This window comes from Curcuma longa, chromosome 21 (assembly GCF_044706935.1).
Source record: "Curcuma longa cultivar G26 ecotype Majalengka, Jawa Barat chromosome 21, ITB_CL_G26_1.1, whole genome shotgun sequence".
Lineage (NCBI taxonomy): Eukaryota > Viridiplantae > Streptophyta > Magnoliopsida > Zingiberales > Zingiberaceae > Curcuma > Curcuma longa.
The window spans coordinates 8,977,238-8,989,634 of NC_133881.1; the positions used below are offsets into that span (position 1 = coordinate 8,977,238).

Consider the following 12,397-nt stretch of genomic DNA (forward strand, 5'->3'; position numbering starts at 1 on the left):
ACCGAAGAGATCTCATCCGTCGGATGCAACTTAATCTCATCTAATTCTGCAACCCTACTCGTGACCTGGATTTGCAATGGATATGTCACGAGTAGGGTTGCAAATTAGAATTTAAATTTTTATCGAAAACCCATAATAAATTCAAGCAAATGAAGTATAGGGGCCTCGAGTCGTGTTTTTCCAAGGACTAGTAGAAAATCGTTTAAATCGAGCCTACGTGTCGTTCTTTTTGGGTTTTCCGAATAAAAATGGGGTTTTGGTATTTTTCAAATGAAATATGAACTTGAAATCAGTAAATTTTCAGAATCCAACAGACTCAAATCAGACAAGAAATCGAAGCTAGAATTAAAAAAAAACTAGATTAAACCAAACCAAATTTAACTAACAATAGGAATCAACAACATGGAATAAATTAGCTAGATGAATGGTAAACTGAAAATGCAATAAAACATGAAATGTTCAAAAATCAGCAAGAACAGACATCAGAAACGAAGAATGAAAGCAGTAAACATCCTCCTTCCCTTCTTCCGATTGCTTCTCCTTAGCTTGGTGTCAAACAAGCTCTTGAATCCAATTGGAGTCTTCCAGATGGTCGCCGAGATGTTTACTCGTTGCCTAACCTCAAAACGCCCAGAAAAACCTTCTCCGAACAAAACAGTGCTTGCACGAGCTGGTTGCGGTGGCAAACTGGAATCCTCAGCTTCTTCTTGCTCCGACGGTATTTATGATGATATAGGGAGGCTCACGATCCAAGGAGGACCCCTCCTCGAACCCCGGCGCTGATGCTGTGGAGGCCGGAAAACGCGGAAACAGAGTCTGGAAACCGCCGGTGAAACCCTCGCCGTCACGTCTCCTCCAGCTGCCGAAAAATACCCAATCGACCGGCTTCAGCTTCTTTAAGGATCAAGTAGTGCAATGGAGCTGGTTTGGGTGGACGGGGCTCGCCGTTTGGTACGTCGCCGAGCAGGGCAGGTTCCGCGGGGAGACGATGAACAGTGTCGGCGAGACACTGTTCATCGGGTAAAACTTGAGGTTTAAATACCGCTGATTAATTGATTAATCTCAGCCGTCCGATCTCTGATTCAACGGTGCAAACTTGATCTAGGCTTTAGGGCAGTCTAGGGTTTCCAAAAAATTCAGGGATTTTGATCGGGCTCGATCTAGATCATGTCCTCCATGTTGGCTTGATCAATTTGGCAAATTTGACTTGATTTGACCCCGATTGAGCTCGAGTCGGGTCCGATTTAGCCCTAAAATCAATTAAAATCCAATTAATGCCAAAAATTCACCATTAAATCATAAAAATTATATCAAGCCTCAAATTATGCAATATAGGACAATTATGATCAAATCGATTCATTTTATAATATATTTTCATGTAAAAGCCCAAAAATAAATCGATTAAAAATTAATAAAACCCTAATTCATCAAATTCCCCCACACTTACCCTTGAGCGTCCCGCTCAAGTCAACAAAATAAACTAGGATTGTACCCCCTAGATCATCCTCAATCATGATTAGAAACAATTAAAAGAAAATTATCTAAGCTTGTAAAGTCTCAAAAACTTAAATCCATGGACTAACCCTTGTATTTGGTTAACCACATAGTAAGTTTCACCCTTCATGACTAATTGAGAAAAATGCATCACACTAAATCTCACGAGGTTGTTTTCAATAGATAAATCAGTGGCTCTCACCCTAAAGTCTAATTCATGATCAAAAGGGAATGGAGCTCACTCAAGCAACTTAAGTTTCATGCATTACCATAGGCTTGTTTGTTTTCTACTCTCCACTACCATTCATGATTTGGAATCCACATATACTAGGCTTATTGAAGACATAGAAAAGTTCATGAACTGAGGCAAATGAAATAGGAATTTAGAAGTGAAATTTTTAAGAGAAAAGAATTCAAGAAAAGAGAGTAAATGAAGTAAGAAACATGGGTATAGTAAAATGTCATCAATGAACCCTTGCCCTTTTTCTGAAGGCTTCCTCTTGTATTCCATTTCTTTAAGTGTGTTTTTCAGATTCATGAAGCAATTCTGGTCTAAACTCTTGAGGTTCCATTCCTTGATACAAAGTCCTCAATTCTTCTTCTTCTTTTTCCTTTTTTCTTCAACACCTCTTCAAATGTGCCATTTTTGCATTTTCCTTTCAAATCAAGCTCAATCCTTTCACATTTAGATTTCACAAGAGATAAGAAATAGCATCCAATCATCAGACATCAAAATTCAGTTCACACGAATCCGCAAATTCAATGTATCATTGGCACGTTTAAATCTGAAAATTACTGAAATTGAATCTGAAATTTGGCTTGTTCTCTCTTGTTTCTTGCTGTTTTGCCTCCATTATTTTTCCATAATGAAGCTTGATTGAGCAACTTGATCAAACATGTATACTACATCGCATGGATCTCTAGAGGGATCGATTTTATTTCAATATGTTTATTTATTATTTTTCATAAAAGATCCCTACAATTTTATTAAAACATCATCTGATGCTGATTTTGCAAAACAACACCACTTTAGTATTGATTTTGTCAAAATATCACTACCTTGATGTTGTTTTGTCAAAACATTAACACCTTAGTGATTCAAAGATTGAATGTCAAGAGATTTAGTTCAATAAGTTCCTTTCAATCTTCGGAGTCTCATCATGTTAAAAATTCTTTAGGACATCTATTAGTTTAGAGAAATTATTTTAAAATTTTAATTTTTTTTAGCACAGTGTTATATTCAGAATTAAACATCTTTGTTTTACTCTAAAACATTAACGTTATTAGCTTCCTACACTCTCTTGATCTTGTTCATACTAAAATTTCATAATTTTAAAAGCATTTAAGTCATGAATGAATTTTGATCAAAACTTATAGACAGACCTAGATAAGTCAGTTGAGTTCAAACTTTATATAATAGGTTCCTTTCACTCTCTGAGTCTCTCCATGCTAAAATAACTCTTAATCTATCAATTTAAATAAATTGTTTAAAAAATTAAGTCTTCTATATTTTTGGCACAAGATCATATTTATAGTTAACCACCTTTAATTTTCTCTAGAACAATACTAATAATTTCTTTGCATTCTCCTAATTTTGTCCATACTAAAATTTTAAAAGTATTTAAGTCATCAATAAATTTTAACCAAAACTTATTAATAAACCTAGATAAGTTAATTTTAGTCCATATTTTATTTAATAGGTTCCTTTTATTCTTTCGAGTCTCATTTGTTGGTGCAATCAACTTTTATAGTTTCGACGTTTGATAATATACTTATGTTTGACCAAGTTTGACCAACAGTTGATCTACATAGAATTAGATGTTTCAAAGTGAGTTAATTGATAAATCTAGTTAAGTCAAAATTTATCAAATGACTAGCAAAGAGAAATCTATTTAGAACAAGGTTAGTCGGATGACTAATAAAGAAAAAGTCTAGTTAGGTTAATGTTGACCAGATGACTGGTAAGGGTAATGTCCAAGTATGTCAAAATTAATCAGATATCTAATAAAGGAAAAAATCTAGATAGATTAAGATTGATTGGATGTTTGATAAAGAAAGAATTAGGTAGATAAAAATTGACTAAATGTCTTGCAGAAAGAATATCCAGGCAGATTAAGGATGATCAAATATCTAACAAATGACAAGTCTAAATAAATCAAGATGTCTGCATACTTAGAAAAGAGAAAATAATTAGGGAGTGAACCTTGTCGAATAGATCCATTCTTCATAAATTTACCAGCCATAATTCGATTACTTAACTAGCTGTACTTGAGATGGTATATGAAAAAAAAGGTCCAATCAATAATTTAATTGGATAGCAACTGGGCAGATTAGACAAATTAAGTTTGTCGGATGTTTTGACATCCCAATCTAGACGCTAGTAGATCAAGCTAAGCTAAACCTCATCTCATAAATCTATCTTCAGGAGATTGAGATCGACAACTTTCTGATGCCCATTCATCCTCTAAATTTGTCGAATAGGTCCATTCTTCATTTCCATTGCAACAAAAATTTTTTTTTATAAATTTAGTAGTCATAATTCGATTACTTAACTAGTTGTACTCAAGATGGTATATATGGGAAAAAGAGTCCAATCAATAATTAAATTGGATAGCAACATGACAAATTAGACAAATTAAGTTTGTCGGATGTTTTTGACATCCCAATCTAGACGCCAGTAGACCAAGCCAAGCTAAGCCTCACCCCATCAATTTATCTATAGGAGATTGAGATCGACAACTTTATGATATCCATTCATCCTCTAAATTTGTCTTCAGTTCGTATATATGATATTAAATCAATGCTTATCATCTAAATTTCCAATTGATATGATTTATATGTACATATGCCCGTGCAGACGGGTGTGGCAGCTTACCAGCCTTATTTTTTTTTGTCAGAATGATGTTGAGGATCCCCAGCCACTGCCAGCCTCGGAGGACGGCGTGCCTTTGCATGCCATGTATCATGTCATGCAGTGGACATAAACGAGCCCACCACCACAACAATCCCAAAGGGACGTGCAGTAAAAAACACAGAAGTGAGAAAAACAGAGCAGAAAAGGCGAGGCAAGGCGATAGAGCCGCCCCAACTGTTCTTTTTCTTTTTTGGCTTTCGTCTTTAATTTCCTACTTAATTAAGTGGTGAGGAGCAGCATCACCATGGGAAGGCACTTCCAGTGGAGGATGAAGCTAAAGCAGAAGAGTTCAAAGGAAGAGATCTCGTCGGGAGAGGAGCTGCAGGATGAAGAGAAATTCGCTCTCTCCTTCGCTGGATCCTCATCCTACCCAACTAATCAGGAAGAATCAAAGAAGAGGACTTCTTCGGCGGCCGAGACAGCCGTGTCCCGGATTCGCTCTCTTCTCACGGCGGCTGCTACTGTCCGACGCAACCGCCCGCCCGGCTTCGTGATCGGGACACTTTATGGCCACCGCCGCGGCCACGTTCGCTTCGCCTTTCAGACGGACACCAAGGCGGCCTGTCCCGTGATGCTTGTTGAGTTGGCCACGCCCACTGCTGCGCTGGTGCACGAGATGGCATCGGGGCTCGTGCGGATCGCGCTGGAGTGCGAACGCAAGCCCGCTGACGCCCGGAGGGCGGAGAGGACGCTAGTGGAGGAACCAGTTTGGAAGGCGTACGTCAATGGGAAGAAGTGCGGGTACGCAGTGCAGCGCGAGTGCGGGCCGACGGACTGGAAGGTGATGCGGGCGGTGGAGCCGGTGTCGATGGGGGCGGGAGTCATCCCCGGCGACGGCGCGGACAAGGACGTGATGTACATGAGGGCGAGGTTCGAGAGGGTGGTGGGGTCCAGAGACTCAGAGGCATTCTACATGATGAACCCCGACGGCAATGGCGGACCTGAGCTCAGCGTCTACTTACTCAGAGTCTAATTATTAGAATTAATGGCCAGAATAATTAATTAGGATCAATGGTTAAGCTCCTGGTGTTTGTAATAAATAATTGAACTGCTTATCCTTTCCATTCATCTCATCATGGCATTGGTAGTGTGCTGAAATGAATGAAGCATAGAACTATGTGATAAGGTTTGTTTAGTTATTTATTTTGTATCTGTCCAGTAAGTATTCAACGTTGAAGAGGTACTCATTCTCAGTGCTTTAAGTTCGATTTAGTTTTCCAATAGATCATAAGTACTAATCATGTGAACAGGTCTTTATATATATATATATATATTGGAAAGCAGAGTTGGTACTCTGTTCTTGTGTTGGTGGCCAAGCTTTCTGATAAATGATCATTACTAGATTTTTAGAATATCAGCATGACATAAATCGATTTTTCACTTGATAATAATTAAATTTCTTGATTGAACGTTGACAATTAACAAATGATTTGTGAACGAATTCAAAACGTCCACTGTCCGCAATTAACAAGTTGTCGTTGCTTGCTCAATTAAGTAGTGATTTTAGTAATTATTTCTATATATCAATGATTAAAAACTGCGGCCTGGGATGCTTGATCACACTCGTCATGATGAGTAATGAATTCTTCTACTTTAACACAACAATTTTTGGAAGCATCATCATCATCTTTATTACAGACTTGCTTTTTTTTTCTTTTCTCTCTCTTTTTTTAAAGGCAGCTGATTGAAGTAGCAGCACCAGAAATGCAAATTCAAATGCAATGCTCAAAGTTGTATATATGTGGGATTCAACTCCAACAAATGTGTCGCTTGAGCTCTAGGCTTAGTTTAGTTTGGTGAAATTTATCACTAACTGTGTCAAGAAATTAAGGCAGAGAACATCGACTGTATTGAAAAAACGACGTTGTTCATAATTAGTATTTATAAGATTGTATGTATATATATATATATATATTCCTTCAAGTGCACTTTAGTGTTCGGGCACCCGAAGGATGGAGTCCTAGTGCTCAGGGGTCTGAGAACTCGGTAATTCGAGCCTGATTACTCTGAGAACTCTGGAATCTAACCTCGAGGATCCAGCACTGGGGGTCGGGTTTGAAGGATTGGAAATATGAGTTCGAGAGAAGATAGTATGTTACCGACAGGAGTAGATGATAACAGATATGTCATGAAGAGGAGAGGGACGGTTACGGCATAACGTTTATCACCATTATAGCATGACAGTAATGGTCATTATGGGACAACGATGGCAGTTACAAAAGAAAATTGTATAATATATATATATATATATATCAGGTACAATGGCCTAGCATAGAGGGCCAAAATTCTTCACTCTTCTAGTTCCCTTTTAATTATCTAACTCTTCTATCCAAGTTCAAAATTTGACTTAAGTATCGAAGGGAAGGGGCATTCCTAGATCTCCTTGATAGCCTCTGACATGTGTTGATTTTGGATAGGATATCTTCCAACAAAGCTATCCATGGAAGGGAGAAGTGCTTGACAAAGGAAAGATCAAAATTTTATTATAACATAATTGGTGTTATCTTTGTGAAACAATGGCTAAGACGTCAGAGACTGGTACATACACAATAGAGTAATTAGGAGTGCAGTCAACACTAGAAGAGAAGGGCTCGATTATGGTGGGATCTCTTTCATAAAGTCAACTCACCCAATTGGTTATGATTAAAGTGGAAGATCTGTTATGCCGGCAACACTCGCATATACCAGTGAAAGAGGTAGAGCCCCTAGATGATGAATAACAAGATACTACAGGACTCAAGAGGCCCCATCCTATTAGAGCCAAAAGTGGGTTCCAACAAGCTCAAAGGAAGAAAAAATTATTGAGCTGCCCATCCCTCAGTAGTCCACCCCCCTCTTTGGCCAATATACTGGCTATGGAACTTCCTCATCATTTTCGCCTCTTGCATGTAGGGGTGTATGACGGATCAACAAATCTGAAGGAGTATTTATGCTGCTTTGAGAATGTGTCCTACTACATCAGTATACAGATGGAGTCAAGTGTCGCATCTTCCTAGTACTCTAGTTGGGCCAACACAATAATGGTTCAACACTCTCCAATCGAGTATTATATGGTCTTTCAAGAATTTCTCTGCGATTTTCATCCATCACTTTGCTAGTTGCAAAAAATATTGTCTCTTAATTTATTCAATCTAAAACAATAGAGATATGAGGCGTTGAGGAAATATATTTAACATTTTTCTCAGGCAGCAGAGGTCCCTTCTACCACACGAAGATATTGAACACATTATCTCACAAGGATTGAATGAGGGAGACTTCTTTCAGTCATTAGTGAAGAGGTCGTCGATCAGTTATGACAAACTCTTTGGAAGAGTAGAAAAGTATATTAATATAGAGGAGACTCAATGCATCTAGCAAGATCCGAAGCCCTTAGAGAAAGTGTCAGAGCGATCTGACAACAAAAGCAAAGGAATCAAAGGAAGGGTGGAAGAACGATGAGCATCAATTCAGGTGGAAAGGCCAAGAATATTGTTCTTTTGGGTTCCTTTAGGAGTCTCCAAAGAAAGAACCTTGCAGATTTGTGAAGATAATCAAGTGCTTTGTCACCCGACTAGATACACTGAAGAACTGCACAAATCAGTCAGCGTGGTTCTATGCATATCATACAGACTTTGGTCATACCACTTAGGAGCTTGAACGTGTTTTTTGTATTCATTGTGATTTATGGGCATTAAGAGGAGGGGAAGCTCAAGGGGCAAAGATTATTTGTATTCATTGGATAAACACAAAAAGATGTCTTGCAATTTTGAAAGAGAAAGAGTGCTCATCTTCCCTCTTCTTCCTTCTCTCCTTCTTGGCTGAAACACACAAGGTATGCTTTTGGTCCTCTTGTCTTGTGAACCATTTCAAGTTGCTAGCACAACTAAGATGATTCATCTCCGAGATCGAGATTGTGTTTGTGTGGATACTATTAGAGGCACAAAAATTTTGATCGTGTAGAGATCCGATGAATCAAGGACTAGTAGGATACGCTAAGGGCATGCAACAAAGATATAGTTCTTAGTTAGAACTTTGTACGAATTTTTATTATTCGCATAAGAGATCCTAACAATCTTTAATAATTTTATAAGGGATTTTTAGGTCTCATCTTTTCATGTAATAATCAAATTATCTATATGACATGACAATAATGGTATGATATAATTAATGCAATTAATCATGACAAATGACATGACATGATATAATTAATGTAACTAATCATGACTATATCCAACCATAATTATTGTAAATCTTATTTGATAATAAAATATGATTAAGAATCTGATTTCACAAATCATTATCCTTTAGTTAGATTAGGAAATAATTTTCAAATCCAATCACATATTTTATTTTAAAAAATAAAATTCTTAATTAAGAAAATCTAATTAATTAGAAAATAATTTTTCTAATACGAAATCTCCTAACCAATTAAAAAAATTTTATAATTAAATATTCTTAATTAAATTATAATATTTTTCTAATCAGATCTACAACTAACTATGATATGTAAAACTATTTTACGTGTATGTCTTGCACTATCTGGTTCGGTTCGTTGTGTTGCGGGTGTTTACACATTTCATAAATGTGCGCAGTGGAAGAAAAGATAATAATTAAAATAATTATTACAACATTCGCAATACATGCATGCAAGATATAATATGTACATCACATAACTAAAAATTAAAATTTTACAGAATAATAATTTATTCTAAGTATACCTGATGGATGCCTTGGAATAGAATTGACATCAATCGAGCGGCTCTATCAAAGCTCCGCCTCTACTGATGATACACGCTAAACTCTCATCTAGATGGCTTCCCAAAGCCACAAGTCGCGTCACAATCTTCGATACTAGCCGACGATCAACTACGATCAATATGAGAGAACACTCTAATATCGCAACAACATTTGTTGCAATATATTTATGGGGTTTTCTAAGTATCGTTAGTATTCTATGTGTAGTTTCGGTGTTCAACCTTTGACCGTCAATATAGGGCAAATGGATGGAAACCCTTTCTGATGAAATTGGAGTGATCTCCAGAGGCTTCACAAGCTTCCGTGAAGATGATCAATGGTCGTCGAATGATCAAAGTTAATTGACAGTGATTGGATAACTGTTCACAAGAGCTATCTACGACGTTTCTTCTCCAGCAGTAGTTGCTCGATGAATGCTTCATCGACCAACGGTAACCCTTCAAAAGAGCTCGGGCAGCTGTGTAGGATCGTTAGGAGCGCTAGAAGGGGGTGAATAACGCAATTAGTTCATTCGTTCTATCATAGAGACTAGCAGGAGAATCAAAAAAATAATGCAAGGGGACTCGTGGATTTACTTGGTTCCTAATCTCTCAGGGTTAGTACATCCAAGGCCTATATACGGGAGACACCCGTCTACTAGTAGTCTCCTTTTTGGACCTTTATCTAGAGGTGAAGAAATTCATCTTACAGTCTAATCAAATAGTAGAAATTAAATACAGACAAATAAGATTGAAAATAAAATAAATACTCATTGGGCTGATTTAGAAGTCCTGAGCGCAGCGCACTCCTCCTAGAACTTCCCCGATTGCACAAGTAGGATGTCGTTTGCATTCAACAGCACCGTAGGATGAAGAATAAGGCATAAAAATTGTACAACTTAGGGTGCACGTTGAGGCTCTTATAAAGACCTTTTCGAGCGCCTAAATTTTTATCCGGGCACCTGAATAAGATCCGATCTCTTCGATTTTTATCTGGATTGATTCTTCTTGATCCGAGTGCCTGAAATCTCTCTGGGCACCTTAAAGTTGAGGTGTCCCGACCACTAGAACTCTGTCACCTCATCTGCCTCACTGACCTATTCAGTTGACGTTTGATCATCTGAAATCAATCTGAGCACCTAGACCATCTGATCGTCTAGAGTAATATTCGGACATTCGGATCTAATTAACTAAGGTTTGACCTGAGTTAATCCCAGGCTTAGTTCAACTACTTCTGTTTGCTGCTCTTATGTTTCCTCTATCTTGCTTTTAGCTTTTAGTTCTTGTAAGATCAACATACAAATAAACAAGCAATCTAAGCTTACTTGTAGTCCGTCTAATCTACTAGGTTTACCTAAGCGTTACCCTATAGGTCTTACCTACTGGCTTATGTTAGTAGAAGCCTTAGAGCCAATTATGTGATGATTGACTAGGGACTTTTGTATCATATTCTATTATTAATAAAGGTATGATTTTTTATTATTATACTTACTTTGTATTTATGCCAAATAACTAAGCATAATAATGTCCCTGGGTAACTAGTTCTGATCTATATCATATCGATTGTTTGAATCAATAGTGAGATGATAAAGAGAACACTACTCTTAATCATTCCTAGTCAAGCATTAATATTCAGGGATGATATTAATGTGTTGAGACTAGCATGTGGGTCAACTGGATGACTTGATCTCACAAGTCATGGATATGTGATATCGAGTTGACATATGAGTATACATTAGAGAATGTATACTGAATTGACCTGCCATGAGAAAGTTTTATGGATCATTATATGAGTGTTATAAACTTTCTCATGTGACTATTGGTATAAATAGTCCTTAGACCTGAAGTCACTACGGTTCCCTACATAAAGAGTTATGTACTTTGGTATCGTCAAACGTCACTCGTAACAATGCGGATTATAAAGGTAATCACTGGGTATGTAACAAATTATGCGGAGGAATGTGAGTGATGTAGATGGGATCTATCCCTCCCATATAACGAGAGTGATATCTTACGACCTCTTGATAGAGTAGATCCACGAAATGCATGATCATGCTCAAATGAGTCAATATAAGATATTGAGCTTGTTTGCTTGAGTGAGTCTACTTGGGGATCAAGAAACATAAAGATTGATAAGAGGATGATACGGTCTATGCCTCATTGATCAATCTAGATATCGATAATAGAAAGACATGGTCATACATTTATCATAGTCACGAAGGTTATGCCGGATCTCGACATTCTTGTCACTTAGGTAGCAATGATGCATTGCTAGATGTCACTCATTGCTTATGTTTCTAAAATGGGTTTTAGAGACATTGCCAATGTTACGAGAACCTATTGGGTCATACACAAATAACACTCTATTTGGAGATGAGTTCATTTTCGTTTGACTAAAAGAACAATTAAGCTTATTGAATGACCTAGACTTGAGTTAGACTCAAGTTGGTTGAATTTGAGTTAGACTCAAATTAAACCAAGTTGATGAATGGATTTGATTCATCTTGCATGATTAATGTTGATTAATCATGCATTCAAGAAGAGAAAGTTATCATGCATGATTAATGAGATTAATAATGCATTGATAAGATAATACCAAAAGTCTAAAAACCTTTGGTATTCATGGCATGAGTATAAAAGAGTTTTTCTTGCAAAAACTCATGAGTGGTTCATTTTTCCTCCTCTCCTCCTCTTCTTGGTCGAGCTCTCCCATAGAGGTTGCTAGCACAACCAAAGTCTTCTCTAAAAAGTGAGTGTTAGTGTGGATACGCATAGAGGCACGGACACTTGAACGTGCTAGAGATCCGACAACCTTTGGACGAGTGGGATAAGTGAAGGGCATGCATCAAAGGTAAATCCTATTAGATAAGATCTTATAGATCTAAACTTCTATATATTTTTCGCATGGATCGCTCGAGGGATCCTATTTTTCGCTGTGAATTTTTATTTTATCTTATAGGATTCCCAACAGCTTACCCATGCCTAACTTCCCATTAGAACTAATCACTTCCATAGGTAGACTTTTCACCTGCCAAACATCTTATTTGGACTTTCACTTAACTAACCTCCAGTTAGGACTAGTCACTTCCATAGGTAGACTTCTCACCTGCCAAACATCCTATCATCCTTAACCTGTTTGGACTTTTTCTTGTCCAACCTTCAGTTAGGACTTCCTTGCCCAATCTTTCAGATCAGGACTTCATTGTCCAATCCTCCAAACTAAGTCTTCCTTGTCCAATCCTCTAGATCAAGACGTCCTTGCCCAATCCTCTAAACT

General features: G+C 37.5%; 1 protein-coding gene across 1 annotated transcript; it reads left to right on the top strand.

Annotated features, from left to right (window-relative positions):
- Nucleotides 1–4,272: 4,272 nt before the first annotated feature.
- On the top strand, nt 4,273–5,614 carry LOC141814959 (protein MIZU-KUSSEI 1-like). The gene has a single exon (XM_074702920.1). The coding sequence runs from the start codon at nt 4,653–4,655 to the stop codon at nt 5,379–5,381; it is 729 nt and encodes a 242-aa protein (XP_074559021.1). The 5' UTR covers nt 4,273–4,652; the 3' UTR covers nt 5,382–5,614.
- Nucleotides 5,615–12,397: the final 6,783 nt, after the last annotated feature.